The 21,645-nt window shown below is 37.1% G+C and overlaps 1 protein-coding gene across 2 annotated transcripts in view; it reads left to right on the top strand.

The window, feature by feature from the left end:
• Positions 1-21,645, top strand: part of ROCK1 (Rho associated coiled-coil containing protein kinase 1) — a 163,699-nt gene that overhangs the window by 45,622 nt on the left and 96,432 nt on the right. For both annotated transcript variants that reach the window (XM_017951600.3, XM_009192496.3), the window contains exons 3-9: positions 8,460-8,560; positions 9,110-9,247; positions 12,530-12,705; positions 14,104-14,188; positions 15,426-15,570; positions 15,906-16,044; positions 18,592-18,683. In XM_017951600.3, coding sequence (XP_017807089.1) covers positions 8,460-8,560; positions 9,110-9,247; positions 12,530-12,705; positions 14,104-14,188; positions 15,426-15,570; positions 15,906-16,044; positions 18,592-18,683 — 876 coding nt within the window. The remainder of the gene's footprint in view (positions 1-8,459; positions 8,561-9,109; positions 9,248-12,529; positions 12,706-14,103; positions 14,189-15,425; positions 15,571-15,905; positions 16,045-18,591; positions 18,684-21,645) is intronic.

Genomic DNA, 21,645 nt, shown 5'->3' with positions numbered 1-21,645 from the left:
AAAGTCTGATTTTTATTTATTTTCCATTTAATTTAATTTTTTTCTTGATACAGAGTCTCAGTCAGTCACCCAGGGTGGAGTGCAGTGGCCTGATCTCGGCTCACTGCAGCCTCCATCTCTGAGTTCAAGTGATTCTTGTGCCTCAGGTGTCCACCACCATGCCCAGCTAATTTTTGTATTTTTAGTAGAGACGGGGTTTCGCCATGTTGGCCAGGCTGATCTTGAACTCCTGACCTCAAGCAATCCGCCCGCCTTGGTCTCCTGAAGTGCTGGGATTACAGGCGTGAATCACAGCGCCTGGCCAATTTTTAAAACAGTGTTAGGAAAAATCATCCATTTGCTTTCTTGAAAATTAGATCCACGAGTTTATATGTGATCGAAATGCTTTTGAATTTTTGGTAACCCAGAAGTTATAAGTTAGCCTTTTTGTACTGGTCCTTTTGCTAACTTGTGATCATTTGGAGAATGGTTAACTCTAAACTACTAGCTCTAACGATTAGCTAGTTAGTGGTTGTCAAGACTGTGGTTCCTATTTATGACTCACTTTGCTCATTTCATTTCTTGCTGAATATGTTGTATAGTAGTATTTCACTTCTCTGAATCTTAGCTTTTGCCAGCATCACCTGACTCAATATAGTTGACAATCAGAAATCGCTAAAAGGGTCTAGGTGGTCACAACATCCTATTTGGAGGTTTTAGAATGAATGAGAACTTACCAGATTTATAATTTTGCAAGTATTATTTTGCATGAAACTAATTTTGTGAATAACAAAGAGGTCGAAATCTGCCATAGGAAAAGATAAAACAGTTTAAGAAGAATTGGAAGTTCTGAGAAGTTTGCTGTTTTAGGTGAGGTGTCCAGGGGAGGCCTTGCTAAAAGGTGACATTTGAAAAAAGAGTTGAAGTAGTTGAGGGAGTTAGCCATGTGGATGTCTCAGGGAAGACAGTGGCATACAGAGGAATAGCTAGTACAAAGGCCTGGAGGGAGGAGAGTGTACCTGACCTGTTTGAGGAACATCAAGGAAGCCAGTGTCGCTGGAGAGGACTAGGCAGGGGAGAGAATTGTAGGATGATATCATAGAGGTAAGGAAATAGGGAGGCTGGGTCATGTAGAGTCTTGTAGGCCATTGTAAAATCTTGGGCTTTTGCTGTGGGTGAGATGGCAAGACATTAGAGACTTTTGAGCAGAGAAGCGACATGATCTGACTTGTGTTTTAAGAATATCACCCTGTGGGCCGGGCGCGGTGGCTCAAGCCTGTAATCCCAGCACTTTGGGAGGCCGAGACGGGCGGATCACGAGGTCAGGAGATCGAGACCATCCTGGCTAACACGGTGAAACCCCGTCTCTACCAAAAAATACAAAAAAAACTAGCCGGGCGAGGTGGCGGGCGCCTGTAGTCCCAGCTACTCGGGAGGCTGAGGCAGGAGAATGGTGTAAACGTGGGAGGCGGAGCTTGCAGTGAGCTGAGATCCGGCCACTGCACTCCAGCCCGGGCGACAGAGCGAGACTCCGTCTCAGAAAAAAAAAAAAAAGAATATCACCCTGTGTTGAGAATAGACACAGGGAAATCAGTTGAGAGTCTATTGCAGTAATCCAAGGAAGAGATGATGGTGACTTGGTCTAGCATAGTAGCAATGCAGAGGATGAGAGTTATCGGATTCCAGATATATTTCAGAGAGAGAGCCAACATATTTTCCTGAGAGATAGGATGTGGAGTGTAAGAAAAAAAGGAGTCAAGAATGGCCCCTCGGTTTTGTCCTGAGCAAAATTGAGACATCAGCCAAAGTGTGAGACACATAGGTTTAAGTTTTGGGTGAGAATATGTCTTCAGTTTTTGGCACGTTAAATTTGAGATGTTTTTCAAGAGAGGATATATTTTGAAAGTAATTGAATATGTATGTTTGAAGTTTAAGAGAGACGTCTAGACTAGAGATAAAAATTTGGAAGTTGATATGTAGATGGTTTTTAAAGCCAGAGAAGTGAGTGTAGATAGAGAAGAAGTCACCGTCAAGGACTGAGCCTTGGAATGCTCTAGTGTTAAGAAATCTGAGAGAAGGGGAGGAACCAGCCAAGGCAACTGAGACTACTGAGGTTGAAAAGTAAAATCTTCAGTATTGTTGGAAGAATGTTGTGTCCTGAAAGTCTAGTGAAGAGTATGTATCAGGAGAGAGTGATCAAACTGTTAAAGCCACTGATATATCAAGATGAGGGTTGAGAATTGACCATTGGATTTAGCAACATAATGCTCATTTGTGACTTTGACAAGTAGTTTTGAAAGAAAGGTTAAGAGCCAGAGCCGAACTGAAGTGGGTTTTAGAGCAAATAGGAGGAAAGATTTTAGTCACAGAAAGTATAGACAACTTACGAGAAATTTTGCTGCAGTGGGGAGTTGAGTAATGGGACAGTAGCTGCTGAGAGAAATGGGATCAAGAGATTATTTTTGTTTGTTTCCCTAAGATGGGAGAGAAAACAGCATGGTGGGATCCAGTTAGGAAGGGGAAAGCTTAGTAGTAGAGGAGAAAGGGGAGAATTGCTTGAGCAATGTCCTTGAACTACAGTAATAAAAAAGGATGACATCTAGTGCATGAATGGAGGGTTTGACTTAAGATAGAAGTAGTCTCCCATAGTAAAAGGTGAAAAGACAAAATATATGCTTGTACATACTGATAGGTAAGTGTATAAGTGGTGGTAAGTCCGTGGTAGTTTTCTTCTGTTTCGTTTGTTTCAGGGTAGTAGCCAAACAAGATCATTAGCTGTGAATGAGGATCAGTGGGAGAGCTGTAGGAGGTGTGTGAAGAAAGAAGAAAACTTGAAATATGTCTCTAGGAGAGTGGGAGAGTGACTAGAAATTTAGGATTGCCAAGTAGAACTAAGGGCCAACTTGATGTTTGTGATTATGAATTTTAAAATAGGATCAGTCATTGTGATTTTATGTATTTATTGAGACATATTTAACTGCATGGGTGCTGACATAGAGTAGTTGGAGAGTTGGATTTAACTATAATAGAATTGTTGTTTTGCCAAACTAAGTAAAGTGAGGCAGAAGAGAGCTCATGACATTAAAGGTATATGCAAGGGAGTGATTATAATAATTGACCATGTAATTTAAGCTGGGTAGGTAGGAAAGAGAGGCTATCAGTGCAACGAGGGAAAGTACGAGTGGAGTAGGATCAATGGATTGGAGGTCCTAGTGGGGTTGGGGTTGTTGGAGTTAAGATACTAGAGGAACTAAGCAGGAAAGCTATAAGAGAGTGCTTAGAAAATGTAAGTTTTCTAATTGAAATTGTGGGAAGATTGTAATTACTAGTAATGACAAGGTCTAGTATGTGACCATGGAAATGAGTGACCAAGGTAACATAGAGGACAAGATCATTGAAGGAGAGAAGTATAGGTGTTGAGAGGCCAAGGTACTTTAAGTATTGTCTGTGGGTACATTAAAGTTATTAAGAATTGAAACAGGAAAATATTGGAGAGAAGTTCAGTAAATCAGAAGTAAAACTGTCTAGCAATGAGACGTGGTGACCTCTGAGAGTCAGTGGATTACAGCAACAATGAGAGGTGGGAAGTACAACCTAATGAAAATCAAAGCAAGCAGATTTAGGGGTGGGGATGTGGAGATCTCCCACTTTCAGGGTTGGTAGTCTAAGACATGTGGATAAGTAAAGGTCCTGACTTGAGAGCTGTGGGGAAGCAGTGCCCTCAGAGGGCCACTGGGTTTTTTTAGAGCAGGAGGTGGTGAACTACAGCCCACAGGCCAAATCTCACCCACCACTATGGCTCATGAACTAAGCATGTTTTTTGTATTTTTCCATGATTTAAAAAAAGTCAAAAGAATAATATATCATGAATGTGACATAATAGGAAATTCAGATTTTAGTGTCCATAAATAAAGTTTTCTTGGGATGTTGCCATACTTTAAAAAATGTATTGTGTGTGGCGGCTTTTGTTCTACAACACCTAAGCTGAGTAGCTACAACAGAGACCATATGTAATTCTCTCCTTGCTTCACACTGCTGCTCAGCACAGTAGACATCACAGTGATGCTGTTACAGCTTGAGTTTTGAGTGCTATATGTACCACCATACCACAACATTTTATTTATTTTCTATTACCAGTGTATACGCATTGTGTCAAAGCAAGAAGAGAAGAGTATACTTGAAATGTTGTCTTTTTTCCCCCTCCCGTAAGAGGCTGTCGCACAGGCAGGAGTGCAGTGGCACGTTCATAGCTCACTGCAACCTCGAACTCCTGGGCTCAAGCAGTCCTTCTGCCTCAGCCTTGCAAGTAGCTGGGACTATGGGTGCATGCCACCATGGACTTGGCTAATTTTTAAATTTTTTGTAAAGACAAGTCTTGCTATGTTGTCCAGCCTGGTCTCGAACTCCTGGCCTTGAGCAGTCCTCTTGCCTTCGTCTCCCAAAGCACTGGGATTACAGGTGTGAGCCATCATGCCCAGCCCAAATGTTGTCCTTTTGAAGCACAATGGAGTATGCATTATTTTTATCAAGTTAGGTGGCAAAGCATTTTTTAAAATTATGCAGTTGGCCGGGCGCGGTGGCTCAAGCCTGTAATCCCAGCACTTTGGGAGGCCGAGACGGGCGGATCACGAGGTCAGGAGATCGAGACCATCCTGGCTAACACAGTGAAACCCCGTCTCTACTAAAAATACAAAAAAACTTAGCCGGGCGAGGTGGCAGGCGCCTGTAGTCCCAGCTACTCGGGAGGCTGAGGCAGGAGAATGGCGTGAACCCGGGAGGCAGAGCTTGCAGTGAGCTGAGATCCGGCCACTGCACTCCAGCCTGGGTGACAGAGCGAGACTCCGTCTCAAAAAATAAAAATAAAAAAAAAATAAATAAATAAAATAAAATTATGCAGTGATAGTATAGCTGTGCTAAAGGAATACAGTGTACATTGGACATTCCCAGACTAAGCACTCACTATGATCTTCCCGACATAGGACAGCAACAGTAAGAAAAAAGAGAAAATTTAAAACGGAGTATCTCATCCCCATAAAATTTCTTCGTAAAGAAAAATGATCATGCAGGCTTAACAAAAATAAAAAAATTAAAAAAAATAGGCTGCAATGTTATGTAAGCGTACGAGTGGTGTATTCACTAGCCGAGCAGAGAAAGCTGTTCACTGATGGTATGTGATTGCAGCAGCCAAACAAATGTGTACAGAGACAAAAACTTGCCTAAGACTGTTAGCCTTTGGGAAAGAATAGCTGCTCAAAGAATTGGGGGCATTGGGAGTGGCATCAATAGTCAATTAAAAAAATAACCAATTTTGAGTTGTTTTCCTTGACTCTTGTTTATTTAAGGAATCAATGCAGAGTTTGAAGTGACTGAAGAATTAGCATATAGTCTCCCCTTACAGACTTGGGAAAGCTTGGTCTTATTTTCTTTAGAATATGTATCACAATGTGAAATTAAGTTACATATTTATTCATGTACTTATTATTTCCCTTTAGAGCAGCAGTCCCCAAACTTTTTGGCACCAGGGACCAGTTTTGTGGAAGGCAATGTTTCTATGGACAGGATGGGGGTTGGGGGGTGGCAGACGGGATGGTTTTCTGAAACTGTTCCACCTCAGATCATCAGGATTAAAAAAAGATTCTCATAAGGAATATGCAACCTGGATCCCTCGCATGTGCAGTTCACAATAGGATTTGTGCCCCTGTGAGAATCTAGGACCACTGCTGATCTGACAGGAGATGAAGCTCAGATGGCAATGCTTGCTCACCCACTGCTCATCTCCTGCTGTATGGCCCAGTTCCTAATAGGCCATGAACCGGTACAGGTCTGCGGCTCAGGGGTTGGGAACCCCGTTCTAGTGCATGCATTGTTTTCTGTCTCATCGGAGCCATAAGCCTACAAAGTTCAGGCTGTATAGTACCCCTAGACCAAGAGTGGGTTTCTTACGTGACTACTTGACAATAAATAGGCTTCTGTTTAAGATCCTGAGATTTGGGTGGGTGTGAATACACAGTCCTGAGTGTTTGGGAAACTAAAGTCTAATGCTTAGAATTTTACCATTAAGTTCTTGATTAGTTCTAGGTTGGACCATTGGTGAGATGAACTGAGAAAACTAGGACCATAGAAACTCTGAGTTTGACTGAAAGCCATCCAACAGAGGCATTTACACTTACTAGCACATAAACCTGTATTAGAACAAGCTAAAATCCAAGGCAGTAGAACATAGAAAGATCTTTTAGATTTCAAATGACTTGTCTGCAGCCTTTGTCAAGACTCTGCAGCCTATTCTAGCTCTTATAGCTAGAGCCAAGAATCTTTTCTCAACCTCACAGGCTATTATCCAGGTTCAGAACTTTCTGTCTCATCTGGGATATTACAATACTCTTAAAATTCTCCCCACCTCCTGTCTTGCCTTTATTGAACTCATCTTCTACATATTCCCTAGAGTAGTTTTCCTGAAATGTAAGTTTGACTATGTTGTTTTGTCCACCGTAATTCCTTTTCATGGCTTCCTGCCCATAGTAGTGGTGTTTCTCAGTTCCCAGCAGATTCCAGAGGATTCCTCAGGGGCTGTATTATGGAAGAGCCTAAAGTAGATGAGGCTCTGTCTCTTGTCTGACACCTTTAACTTCCTTTAGAACAGAGCAGTTTCTTTGATCTGTTTTATATAGAGAGCTACTTTAAACTTTAATGTGAAAATGGTTTTTGATACTTAAATTATAGTGTTATTACTATAACTACTGGCTGACAGGTAAAGTTCAAGCTCTTGAACTTATCTGGGGCTTTCCAGCCTCTTCTGTCAGTCCTTACTACAAACTTGATACTCCAGCACCATAGAACTTAGATACAGTTCCTCTGTGCTTGGTTTGCATTGCTTGTCTGCTTATATTTGTTGGTTCTTTCCTTTTTTTGAGACAGGGTCTCACTCTGTTGCCCAGACTGGAGTGCACTGGTGTGATCTTGGCTCACTGCAACCTTCACCTCCCAGGCCTAGGTGATCCTCCCACCTCAGCCTCCTGAGTAGCTGGGACTACAGGAAACTGCCACTGCACCCAGCTAAATTTTTAAAAATATTTTTTGTAGAAACAGGGTTTCATCATGTTTCCCAGGCTGGTCTTGAACTCCTGGACTCATACATTCCGCCTGCCTCAGCTTCCCAAAGCGTTGGGATTACGGGTGTGAGCCATCATGCCCGGCCTGTTCTTTCTTTCATTGTCTATCACCTAGCTAACCACTACTATTCAGTTTAGACTTGTTTCAGGTACCATCATTTACAGAATGTTCCTACCTATCTCTCACCCCAGCAGGCTTTGGTTAGGTGTCCTCCTTAGTACTCAAAAAACTGTTTATCTTCCTTATTACATTATTTTGAATTCTTTTTTTCATTGTTTCTGTTTCATTTGCTAGTGTTTGAACTCTTAAAGAATAGGAGCTACATTTTAAAGTTACCTTTATTTCCAGTGCTGTACAGCCTGATGTGTGGTGGATACAAATATTTGTGCAGTCAATTAATTGATTATTGTCTATCTTTCTGGTGCATCTTGCAGTGAATATGTAACCTAAAATTAAATGTACTTATAACTTTGTAGAAATTTGCTCTCTGTTGCATGTATTTATTGATCATAAAGTACACAAACACTTAAGTTTAAATTTGCATTTGAAAGGGAAAACAAGAATATTAATACAGCTCTTATTAGGAGCTAGAACTGAAGTTTAATAGCTGCTGTGTATTTTGTACAACTCTGAAATGTGAAGCTTTTCCATGTAATCTCATGCCAGTGTTGACCCATGTGGATTAAAATAGCCCTAATTTAATCTATGACCAAATTAGGAATTAGAATATCTATCCAGTGGGGATTTGTGAATTATTGTAGTTTGTAGTATGACAGGTTTATATAAATAATTGCAGTGATTTTCACTGTGTGTTTCAAGTTAAAAATCTAGATTCAAATAGAGAAATGTAATGATGTAAGTATTAACGATTGCCAGTTGGAAAATTTACTGTGTTTTTTTTTTTTTTAGTGTATTTGCTTTTGATATCTTAAATTACATCTTTTTTAAAAGGGTCACTAAAACTGACCTTATAAAAAGAAAAATTTATTCCAGTATTAATCTAAAATATCTACTCATGTTTCCTAAATTCGGATTTGATGTGTACTTAAAATACTAGGAACTAATTAGCTAATTATTCTCAACTTTTGTTTGTAGTGTAATATTTGTTTTTAAAACATTCTATTAAGTCATATTTTGATTAATAAAAACCTTTAGTAGCTATAATGAAGTTATTCTGGAATTTATTTTAAAAATATTAGCAAATTGAACATTTATCTGTTTCATAACTTCAAGTTTCACCATATTTTCAAATAATTCTTAATGAAGTTTGTTGTTTTTCATTGTGTTTCTTAAGAACTCGAATGTAAAATAAGTAGTGCTAGTTGTAATACTTTAGTGATTTAAAATGATAAGCTTTTCTTTTCATACAGATAAAGACACAATAAATAAAATCAGAGATTTACGAATGAAAGCCGAAGATTATGAAGTAGTGAAGGTGATTGGTAGAGGTGCATTTGGAGAAGTTCAATTGGTAGGTTATTTTAATGAGAATAAAAAAGGATTTTATTAAATTAAAATAATCCACTTGTGTGTTTAACATATTATTTGGGAAAATACTGTTTTTATAGAATTGTTGCTTGAAGATCCTTTAGACATTGTTGCCTAGGGTATGAAAGCCTAGTGTCAAATCCAGCCGTAGTGGGAAGTGTTTTCCCCAAGTACCTATGGCAGAGAAGAAGTCTCAGGCGTCAGAAGATAAATCTTTGCTCGTAATATTAGACTAAAATGCTGTAGAATAGTAAGCTTTATAAATAGGAAGCAGCTTACATAGCAGGATGGAGGGGGGAACGTATCTTATAATATAGGAAATAAAGATTTTTTTAAAACATTACTTCTGATAAATAAAGTCTTGACATTAGCTACTTGGAATAATTTGGCAGAAGAGAAGAAATAAAAATAACGGAAACAGTAAAGCTTAATTATTTAACAAGTATTAAAAGCACTTAGTAAATTGTTCTGTGAAACCTTGAGCTTTAAATGTTAACAAAAGGTTCATTATTTTCCCTTTTCAATTTTAAAGGTAAGGCATAAATCCACCAGGAAGGTATATGCTATGAAGCTTCTCAGCAAATTTGAAATGATTAAGAGATCTGATTCTGCTTTTTTCTGGGAAGAAAGGGACATCATGGCTTTTGCTAATAGTCCGTGGGTTGTTCAGGTATGACTTTGCTACTCTTTCATTACTGCTCTATCAGTTTGTAACTAAACATATCTGAGAAGCTTAGTTTGTGTTTTAGAATAGTAATAGAGAATTTACTGGCAGTTACAAAATTGTCTAATTACCTTTTAAATCTTAAAATTTAATTGTATTGAATCATTTCTAGAAAGAAAGGCCAGAACAAAATAATTATGCTTCTGTAGAATTTATATATAGGAAATTTAATTTAAATGTAGAATTTGGGCTGGGCATATGGCTCAGGCCTGTAATCTCAATACTTTGGGAGGACGAGGCAGGAGAATTGCTTGAGCCCGGGAGTTTGAGACCAGCCTGGGCAACATGGTGACACCTATGTCTACAAAAAATTAAAAAAATTATTGAGGCATGGTGGTACACGCCTGTGGTCCCAGCTACTGAGGAGGCTGAAGCAGGAGGATTGCTTGAGTCCAGGAGGTTGAGGCTGCAGTGAGCTGTGTTCACATCTCTGCACTTCAGCCTGGGCAACAGAGTGAGACCCTGTATCAAAAATAAAAATAAAAAATATAAAATTTAAATACAGAATTTTAAATTAAGTATTTTTAAATACAGAAGATACAGAAAACTTAATCTACTTAAATTTGAGGGAAGTCATATATTATTAAAATTTAAATAGTTACTTTTATTTAATATTGAATTTTTTTTCCCCAGACATGAGGCTCTCATTTTGTTTAGCTGTCTCCTCATTTATTTGTCTCTTATTTTGTGAAGAGGAGATAATAAGGGAAATGAAGGGAAAATGAGAGGAAACCAAGTTAAGCTAGGTCACCAAATAATACTTGTCTTTAGGTTTTCAGTAGAAAGAAAAATAAACTAGAAGTCAGTAGTTTTAGGTCCTCGTCTTGATTGCCATAGGCCTTTCTCTGAAGCTGTGGCCATATTACTTAACACCTCTGGGCCACAGTTCCCTTGTTCGTAAGTGTGAAAGTTGTCTTTGATTGGTTATGTTCAGTTGTGGAGGTACCTTAGGCAAAATCATGGGGTCAAGTGGGGTTTTGGGTAGACTATAATTCTGAGTTTTCTCTCTGCTTTTATGAGTTCAGCTTCATGTTTTATCTGTCTTATGTATTGGGGTCCTTAATGCAAAATGTCATACGGGGGAAGTTAAACTGGGCTAGACCATTTCTAATTTTCTAACTTGTATTTGTGATTTATTTATTTATAATATATAATGAAGTCTATCCTTAAAAAGCATAACAGTAATTGGAATTAAAAGGGTATGAAAAATGTTGAAGGTTTATGCCATAGCACTGTTTTTTTTTTTTGAGACGGAGTCTTGCTCTGTTGCCCACGCTGGAGTGCAATAGTGCGATGATCTCGGCTCACTGCAAGCTCTGCCTCCGGGATTCATGCCATTCTCCTGTCTCAGCCTCCCGAGTAGCTGGGACCACGCCCAGCTAATTTTTTTTTGTATTTTTAGTAGAGACGGGCTTCACTGTGTTAGCCATGATGGTCTCGATCCCCTGATCTCGTTATTCGCCCGCCTCAGCCTCCCAAAGTGCTGGGATTACAGGCGTGAGCCACCATACCCGGTCACCATAGCACTTTTCAACTTGAAATGTCTGTGTTTTTACCAACTGTGTAGATCAGAGTTCCTCAGGCCTAATACTGTTGACGTTAGTATAGTATTTGTTCTTTGTTGTTGGGGGCCATCCTTTACATTATTCCAGTTACGAGTGTGTTTATTTAGAATGTTTGGCAGCATTCCTGGCCTCTACACAGGAGATGCCAGTAGCAACTCTTCTCACCTCACACACAGCTGTGACAACCAAAAATGTGTTCACCACTGGTTAACAACCACTGATACATGCATGTTCAGTGTCCGTTAGTTAAAAGATATGTGACATAATTGTCAATTTCAGGGCTATTTACAATTTAGGTATTCAGAGCTTTATTTCTCTGGATATATTGTCTATAAATAGGGTAAACGGTCACCAAATTAACAATATTTCTTTATGGGGCCCAAATGACAAATTGTGTACTTTAATCTGGGATAGTCATGAAATGCCACTTTGTTTCTTATCCTTCCCTCTTCCCCCAAAATATATTTTTTACATTAAAATAACTGAGTCTCCTCCGGGTGTGGTAGTCCCAAGCCTGTAATCCGAGCACTTCGAGAGGCTGAGGCAGGAAGATCACTTGAGGGCAGGAGTTCAAGACTGGCCCCGCTACCTCTACAAAAAAATAAAAAATCAAAACAAAATAACTGAATCTATAACTAAAATTACTAAACACTGTTGAAAAAATGAAACATTAAGCAGATTTTAAGACAAACATCTGGGTAAATTAGAGATCATCTTCTCTGGGGCTTACTTTTTTTTTTAGTTTAATTCTGAACTTCTTATATTTACTTAAAATGTTATTTTGTAAATTTGACCTTTTTATTTGATCCCCGGTCACATATTATATTTATGCCTGATATCCTCACTAATTTCACATTAGTGGATTTTACTGTTACTATTTTAGCCCTAGCGGCTGCCTTTCTCCTACTTTTGTGTTGTTACTACTCCTCCTCCTGACTGTTGTCATTTGTTGAGCATCTATTGCACTAAGTGCTTTCTGTATTCAGTAATCTTTTTTAACAACCCTCAACCCTGAAAGACAGTTAATCTGTTAGGTGCACTGTTACTTCATGGATTAATTTATGATTTGGTTCATTAAGCCTTTATTAAGCAATTACTGACTGCCAGGCATCTGGATACTTGACTAAGCAGCAGGTATAAAAGTTAAAGTACAGTCGTTACAGTGTTTTAGAAGATCTTATAGTCGCAGAGACTCGGGTAGGTTAAGCAAATTACTAGTTACACAGCTAATAAGAAACAGCTGAAACTAAGCCAAATTTATCAAAGACTTCTTGAGCATTGTGGTATTGATATAAATTTAATAGTAGACCTCACTGATGCACAAATAAGAAGTACAGTATTTCTTTGCCTAGGAGATTTGTATATTTACTGAAAATATTACAGTTTAAAAAAATTTTCAGTAAAGGAAATTCAAATAGTATAGAAAGTTATGAAGGAAGACTATCTCCATGTAACTCTTCTGAATAATCAGGTTATAGTCCTTTTGCATATACAGGGGTCTTTGTGGCATTTATGTTTGTCTTTTTTTTTTAACTAGACTTGCAACTTCTGTAATTTGATTAATTTTACCTAAATCTTTTGTTAGTATTTTTGCCACTTTTTAAGTGAAACAATTTTGTTTAACATTAATGAATATGTTTTGTGTGTTTTTTTGTCTGTGTAGCTTTTTTATGCATTCCAAGATGATCGTTATCTCTACATGGTGATGGAATACATGCCTGGTGGAGATCTTGTAAACTTAATGAGCAACTATGATGTGCCTGAAAAATGGGCACGATTCTATACTGCAGAAGTAGTTCTTGCATTGGATGCAATCCATTCCATGGGTTTTATTCACAGGTAAAGATAAAAGTGCTTTAAATTTTCTCATTTGTTGAAGGAAATAGCTAAAAAATAACTTTAACATTTCTTACTCTCAGTTCACCCATTCTTCTGTATGACATGAATGACATTTCAGAACTCAAGACTTTGGCCAGGTGCTGATTCACGCCTGTAATCCCAGCACTTTGGGAGGCTGAGACAGGTAGATCTCTTGAGCTCAGGAGTTTGACACCAGCCCGGGCAACATGGTGAAACCCATCTCAACAACAAGTGGCATGCACCTGTGGTCCCAGCTCCTTGGGTGGCTAAGGTGGGAGGACTGCTTGAGCCTGAGTGCAGAGGTTTCAGTGAGCTGAGATCTAGTCACTGCACTTCAGACTGGGTGACAGAATGAGATTCCATCTCAGGAAGGGGGGGAAAAAAAGAACTCCAGACTTTGAAGTTTATAAATTTAGCATTTCAGTTTAATGTTGGTATAAATGTATTCTTTAATATCCCTTAATCTGATCATATAGCCTGTAAATGATATTCTGAAAAGTAAAAATTGTAAACTAGTTTTCTAAGGTATGTGCCAGGAGTTAAACACTTTGATGTTAATTTTTTAAATATGTAATTTAATTTGCTTTTAATTAGTGAATGCATCATATTTATTCATAGACGAATAGTTTCTTTTTTTTTTTTTTTTTTTGAGACGGAGTCTTGCTCTGTGCCCCAGGCTGGAGTGCAGTGGCGCGATCTCGGCTCACTGCAAGCTCCGCCCCCCCGGGTTCACGCCATTCTCCTGCCTCAGCCTCCCAAGTAGCTGGGACTACAGGCGCCCACCACCTCGCCCGGCTAATTTTCTTGTATTTTTAGTAGAGACGGGGTTTCACCGTGTTAGCCAGGATGGTCTCCATCTCCTGACCTCGTGATCCGCCTGTCTCGGCCTCCCAAAGTGCTGGGATTACAGGCTTGAGCCACCGCGCCTGGCCCATAGACGAATAGTTTCATTTGTTGTACAAACACTGCTGGAATCCTGTGTGCAATTGCTGTGCCTACATGTCAGGGATCAAAAATGAAAGCAACTTAGACCCTGCCCTGGGGTTTTTTATGTACTTATCTATCTCATATGTTTCAATCACCTTTTATGTCTGAGTGTTGTATTTTTGATGGTCAGTCTCTTAAACGATTTGATTTTCCCTCTGAAAGAATCAAACTCTGTTTAAAAAGGAATATATATGTTTTCTTCTGAGGCATTAACATATAAAGAAGTTTCCTTGATGAAATTTAATTTATAGATGTGGTTAGAGAACACATACAGATCCAAGATGGCCTTACCTAGATTGAGGATGCTTGACCTAAAATAACTGCCTCATATAATTTTTAGAGTGTCTAATCTGTTTCAGAAAATACTGTACTATTTTTTCCCTCCCGCAGAGATGTGAAGCCTGATAACATGCTGCTGGATAAATCTGGACATTTGAAGTTAGCAGATTTTGGTACTTGTATGAAGATGAATAAGGTTAATTAACTAGATTTTAATTTAGTTTTTACTAATTCAAGATAGATGCTTCTTTAAAAAATGGTTTAAGAATTTACTAACCATTGCTGGACTTGTCCAGAATTGATATGACCTTATTTGTTGAACTAGATACCATGGTTTCAATGTGGTATTAGTAACTTGTTAGTGATTTATTTTTTCCTCTCTATTTAGGGTAAATGTGGATTGCCAAATTTACTAAATCCTTCATAACAACTCTAATATACACTACTGGTAACTAGGAATGGAATTAGCTTAAACGTCACTAAATACTTATGCCAGTGTTAAAATTAGACTTTCATAAAAATTGGATTTCAGTGATGTGTGTATTTTTTAGAGTTTTACTTCTGTTAACATATAAAAAATTTTACTGCTTATTTTAGGAGTGAGTCTTAAAAGATACCTAGCCTCACTATATAATAAATAAAACATATACACAGCTCATTCAGCTGTGTATGTTATTCCTTCACTTCATATAAACAGTGAAGGAAACACTGCATGAGAACTTTTGTGTGAGGATTTAGTTATAATTCTGTTTCATTAATACCAGCAAATATAGGTAACAACTAACAAGTCTCTCAGGTTTGGTGGGGGAGGGCAGTTAAAATTCACATGAAATAGATATTCAATGTGCTTTACACTGTTATGCCCTTTTCCCATACATATGCGCCCCCATTTTATATTTATACAGTCAACTTTTGTATGTTTCTTTTGTAGTTTCAAACATAGTTAAATAGCTATTTTAGTAAGAAATAAGGAAGTCAGCGTTTATACCAATATGTTGTAAAATGCCCTATTCTATGAACTCCCCAATGTATTTGCACTGGCCTGTGTACTTATTCTCAGCAGTTAAGATGATATCATGATATTGGCACAACTCAGGGAATAATAAATGGTGGCAGTATGTCTTTCTAGTGAGCATTATTACAAAATAATCACTGGTGTGTGTATATATGTGAATACACGTATAGTGTGTGTGTATATGCATACACGTGTATACACATACATTTTATGGTATATATGTATATGGTGTGTATATAGTATGTGTATATATATGATTAAGCTGTGTTAATTTTTGTCAGGTTTCCATTAAGTTTTAATATATGATATTTTATAGCTCAAAGATTTGGAGTCCCATAGGTTATATTAATAAGAAAGTCATTTTAAATAATTGAGACTTTATATCCTAATTCAAAATTTGACCTGCTGCTGTTTTTAGGAAGGCATGGTACGATGTGATACAGCAGTTGGAACACCTGATTATATTTCCCCTGAAGTATTAAAATCCCAAGGTGGTGATGGTTATTATGGAAGAGAATGTGACTGGTGGTCGGTTGGGGTATTTTTATACGAAATGCTTGTAGGTGAGTAAAGGAAGATTTTATGTCTCTCTATTATAGTTGTTCATCTCAAAACTCGCCACTTGGCTCTTTCGAATATAGTATTTATTTTCTTAAGCAATCTTGATTTTGTTTGTGGGTAATAAACATGATCCAAACCCGCTTTGTATGTGTTTTTAAAAGCATTTAGAGGCTTAGAGCAACTTTATGATGTGTTCTTTTTATATATTAGGAGTATGTTTTTAGTTTAATACATACCTAATAATCTTTTAAAATGGGTTAACTTTGACTCTTCCTTTGAAACTGACTTTTTCCAAATGTATTTCATTTTGCTTTTGTTTTCTTTATTAATTTTTCAGGTGATACACCTTTTTATGCAGATTCTTTGGTTGGAACTTACAGTAAAATTATGAACCATAAAAATTCACTTACCTTTCCTGATGATAATGACATATCAAAAGAAGCAAAAAACCTTATTTGTGCCTTCCTTACTGACAGGTAAATAATTTTAAAATTGAGCGTGTATTAATTCTGAGGACTTCTCATCTTCTGCTCCGTTTTTAAGGTCCATATCTGAGTTTCTACGTATAAATTGTTAGAATTTTTATATGCTACCATTCTCAAAACTGTTAATGACAGTGAAACCTGAGATAATTTTATGATAGTCTAGATGTATTTTGTGGATCTCAGCTCACTTATCATACCTAAGAAATTGTGATGATAATATAGTCTTGGCTGATGGCTAAATTAGATGACTTTTTCTTTTATTGTTCAATTTTTAACTTGGTTAATTATAAAAATTACAGCGTATTTTATTGAATCTAAAAAATTTTTTTAACATAACATCTCTGAAATTAGAGAACATCTCACAGTCAATGGTGTGAGTTGGGAGCATTCTTTTTCCTAGTGGTATAAAAATGGTGATACACCTTATACTTTAAACCATTTTAGATTTGATGATGTATGGTATATGGTTGTTGAAAGAATCAATAGTATAAAGCCATTTTTAAAAGTATACTACCTTTTTTCTTCTAGACATAATAGTTGGTGTTCCATCTTGTAGATTCAACAAGCATTTTAATGATACTTGTCTGCGTTTTTGAAAGAAAAATGACATATTATGTATACCTTTGAGGTTTACTTTTGAAATTTGAAAGTGAACCAGATGTATTAGTAAGATTATACTTAATGTTTATGATTGTAAATTGTTAAATATTAGAGAGACCTAGTACTTTTAAATATGTTTCAAGTTGATATTTGCTTTAACTTGCCTTCATTATGTCCTTTAGAGCTTGAAGTATGGTTTTTCAAATGTTTACTTTTTTTTTTAAACAGAGGCAGGGTTTTGCTCGTTGCCCAGGCTGGTTTCAAACTCCTGGGCTCAAGTGATCCTCCCACTTCAGCCTCCCAAAATGCTGGGATTATAGGCGTGAGCCACCCATGCCTGGCTAATTTTTACATTGATATTGATTGATTGATTCATTGAGGCAGAGTCTAGCTCTGTCGCCCAGGCTGGAGTGCAGTGGCACGATCTTGGCTCACTGCAACCTCCACCTCCCGGGTTCAAGCGGTTCTCCTGCCTCAACCTCCTGAGTAACTGGGACTACAGGTGCCTGCCACCACGCCTGGCTAATTTTTGTATTTTCAGTAGAGAGGGTTTCACTATGTTGGCCAGGCTGGTCTTGAACTCCTGACCTCATGATCTACCTGCCTTGGCCTCCCAAAGTGCTGGGATTACAGGTGTGAGCCACTGTGCCTGGATAATTTTTACATTTGAATATAAAGAATTGTACTATGCTGTTTATTAGGTGCTAGGGATATAGTAGTGAGGAAGATACAGAGCCACTTCTCTCAAATATCTCATAGTCCTTTGGGGGAATTAGATGAGCAAATCAGACATTTATAGTACAGACAACTAATTACCATGAGGTAAGTACCATGTGCCAGAGAACCATGGAGAGGTTTTCTAATCCAGTTTGAGAGTTCGTGAAAGCTTCTTGAAAAAATTGTCACATATCTAAGCCAACTTATCTTTTAGCTTATGCAGAAACTTAGAATTTAGAGTATTTTCTTTATTTATAAGCACTCTACTAGGGAAAAAAAGGTGCTGACTTTCTTTTTCCAATTCAGCTAAAATCACGTTTTTAAAAACTTTTTGCTCACCAGGAAAGAGGCTGGTGTCAGTAACTTATCCAGTGAAAGCTCTGAATTTTGTGACAGTATCAAGAATTAGTAGTCACTGACTTTTGAATGGTCAGAAATAATTAATAGATTATAAATTGGAAATTCAAAATTTAAAATGTGTTTCTGGAGGTTTTTGGTAGCATCTGGTATTACTGCCTAAGTAAAGTTTTGGTTGGGGGAAAAAAAGCATAACTTTACCACTGTAAGAAAAAAATAAACATACACGCACAAACAACTGTCAAGAAAATGCATGGTGCTTTATTCATTTTACTAATGAAGTAAGGTGGTGATCAATCTGGATTTTTGTTGTCAGTAGAAAAGTCATGGGTGTTTTTTGTAGTTATTCTTTAGTTTTCTTTTCTTTTTTTGAGGCGGAGTCTCACTCTGTCTCACGGAGGCTGTAGTGCAGTGGTGCGATCTCAGCTCACTGTAGCCTCTGCCTCCTGCGTTCAAGCGATTCTCCTGTCTCAGCCTCCCAAGTAGCTGGGACTACAGGCGTGTTCCACCACACCCGGCTAGTTTTATATTTTTAGTAGAGATGGGGTTTCACTGTGTTGGCCAGGCTGGTCTCGAACTCCTGACCTCAGGTGATCCACTCCACCTGGACTTCCCAAAGTGCTGGGATTATAGGTGTGAGCCACCGCGTCTGGCCTTTCTTCAGTTTTCTTTTTAAAAAGTTCTTTAATGTTCTCTATCTTTAACATATTTTCTATTTGGGCTGAAATTATGCTGACAATATAATTTCACCTTAGAACTGTATTTGTCCTGCACAGATTTAATATTCTGCCCACAAATAAACCTGTACAGGTTATAATAAGATCTCAAATGATTAATTACTTTTCTCCTTCTGTCTTTATTCAGGGAAGTGAGATTAGGACGAAATGGTGTAGAAGAAATCAAACGACATCTCTTCTTCAAAAATGACCAGTGGGCTTGGGAAACACTCCGAGATAGTAAGTTATTTTTTTCTTGCATATTTTAGTGAATATTTGAAAGTAGTTGTGATAATTTGTTGGACTACATTGCTAAATATTTTTGTGTGTCTGATGAAAATCAGAAGCCCCAAATACTATGTGGGAATTGTCCTAACCTATTAATTTGATAATATTGGGAAGATTATATTGTTACTCCTCTTATGTCCCATGCAGGATACCCAGATGAAATATAAATGTAATGGATTTAGACTTACCAGTCATAATTTTACGTTTGATCTTTGTTGAATTGCTCTTTAGGCATTAGTTATCTTCTTATGGAGGTGGTCAATAAGTAGTAGGTAATGAGATTAAAATATATGTTTTTGTGAGAAGACAAGTTATTCTCTTGTTTTTGTTGAAACCCAAAATATAAGAAGGTTCTATTATTAATTAATGCCAGAATTCAATTTAATTTTATTTATGAGTTTATAGGCTATTGTGATATACTTGATTCCCTCAGGCTTTTGCAACTTGCAATTCAGAAACAAAAACATATTGTATTTCAAGAAGCTAATTTTCAGTCAGTTTAGAACACTTTCTTATTTTTTAAAAAAAGTTAAAATTATAAGATGATTCACAGAAAACTCTCTGCAACATAGCTGAATCAAAATTATCATGGCATCAAAGGCTCTCATCATCTTTGTGGATTTGGGAGGTAAAGAATTCCATCTTTCCCCTGCTGACATCTTAGGATTTTTTTCCCTGTTCATTTATCAGAGAAAAGATAATGTATCTCAGTCCCTAACTTGCTGCCATAAGAATAGCAGTGAACAGCAACAATGGAAACGAACTCAGCTACCTAGTTTTGGAAAGTTACACATTAGTTGTCTTAAGGACTATCTAGTTGAGACAGTGAAGGATAGTACTTTCCAGAGAGAAGGAAATCTTGTTAATTCTGATGAAATAAATCATGTAGGTTTGCTAATATTAGTGAAGCATTCTAGTTATAAAATATTTTAAAAGAACAGTTGTATTGCCTTCAGGTACTATAACATAGTACTTACATTGTGCTGAGCTATAAAATTGTCTAAGGAGGAGAAAGGGAAAAAAAATTCTCTGGAAATTAAGAAATTACACAAGGAACATCATTGAATGACCAGCTGTTTGAGAAGCTGTAAGAGCAGCTTGACTTGAGGAGAATTTTATTAACAATTATATTCTAGGAAATAAGGAACTTCTTCCTCTTCAGAATTAAATGTGGCATAATTATTATCTTCATGCTGCAAGTGAAATTGTTACATGACAAAGAGATGATCAGGGAGTGAGAAATGGTTACATTGAAACACTTTTTGTGTTTTTATTCAGGTTATCTTCTTAGTAAAGTTTAAGAAGGCTGAAGATGTGCAAATATTATTATAAATCTGAATAAAACTTTGAAGGGGACTGAAGAAAATACAAAATAATCTTTTGTATTGCTTTAAATTCTTTTTCAAAGTTAAGCAATGCATAAATAATTATAAAATAACCACACAATAAATCACCCTCAAAAGTAATAAAGATATTTTTCCTTTTGTGTATTGAAAAACTGATCACTTCAAAGAGGAGGTAATTTAGTCAACAATTATTTTTTGAACACTTGTTATATATTGAGCACTGTTCAGTTTCAGGCAGTGGGAAAACAGCAGTGATGAAACCAACAAAAGTTTTCTTTCTCTCCTCTGGAGTTCATAGTCTTATGGAATTACGGAGTCCAGATCAGTGGCATTTTATGATATTGCTGTACCTCCTTCATAAAACTGCTTAAGATCTGCATTGTCTGTGGTTTTATTTTAGTGTAGTTAGATTTGGCATACTTAATAGCATTTTGGTAGTTTTTCCTAATTCTAAGAGGTCCTGTTTTGTGGTTATTGGAAAAAACAAAGAAAAATTGAAGTCTGTAGAACTTATTGTTCTTTGCTTCCCTTCCCATCTTCCTACCCCTTCTTTACTTCCCACCCCTAAAATACCAAGAATTCTTTTATTCTGAACTGACCTCTTTGACCTGCTAAATTTTTAAAAATTATGTAACAGTTATAATTCCTTTTAATTTTTTGACTTTCTATTTTCTTTGGCAAAATTGCTTTCTAATACAAATAATAGTGTTTTTTTTGGTATTTTTACCACTTTACATGTCTCCACATTGCAATGGCAATTAATCCTCACCTTGTGTTCTTTGGTGGTGTAGGAGCAGGACACAAAATAGCTTGATGTTTGGCAGAATTTCCTTGAGCTTCCTGAGATTGTTCACCCTTAATTCAGAGGCACAAAGTATTAAGATTGTAACACTATTTTTCCACTCATTTGAGATAAAATTGAAGGAGTGACATGAGTAAGATTAAAGATAGGAGAAAGACATAAGAAATGAAAAGACGTAAATTACTTATTACAGGTCATAACTGCAAGCAAACAACAATGTCAAAATTCAGATCTAAGTGTCTTGACTCCAAAGCCTTTGATCTTTGAAATACCATGTACGATTTAAAGATCTTTACCTGTTCAGTATTACATAGATCAAAAATGGAAGGAATTGACGATTGTTGGCAGTTAAATTTTGGGAAAAAGAAAATAACATTTACTACATATTTAGCCTACATTATTAATAATACTGTTAGTATTTAACGTAGTATTAATTTCAAATGAAATAATAAATGGCAAAGGATTTTGCAAGTTACCACATATTTAACATGTTATTAATTATGATTAATAATGAATAGGTCCAGGCGGCTCTATTCTACAGTGGTCTACAATGTTATACAGTATTATACAGGGGCTCATGCTTGTCATCTCAGCACTTTGGGAGGCCAAAGTGGGAGGACCTCTTGAGGCCAGGAGTTTGAGACAGCCTGGGTAATGTTGCGAGACCCTATCTCTACAAAAAAATTTAAAAATTAGCCAGGTGTGATGGCACGCACCTAAGTTTCAACTAGTCGGGAGGCTGAGGTAAGAGAATCACTTGAGCCCA

This window comes from Papio anubis, chromosome 19 (genome assembly GCF_008728515.1).
Source record: "Papio anubis isolate 15944 chromosome 19, Panubis1.0, whole genome shotgun sequence".
Taxonomy (NCBI): Eukaryota; Metazoa; Chordata; class Mammalia; order Primates; family Cercopithecidae; genus Papio; species Papio anubis.
This window is presented reverse-complemented; position numbering and strand designations above follow the sequence as displayed.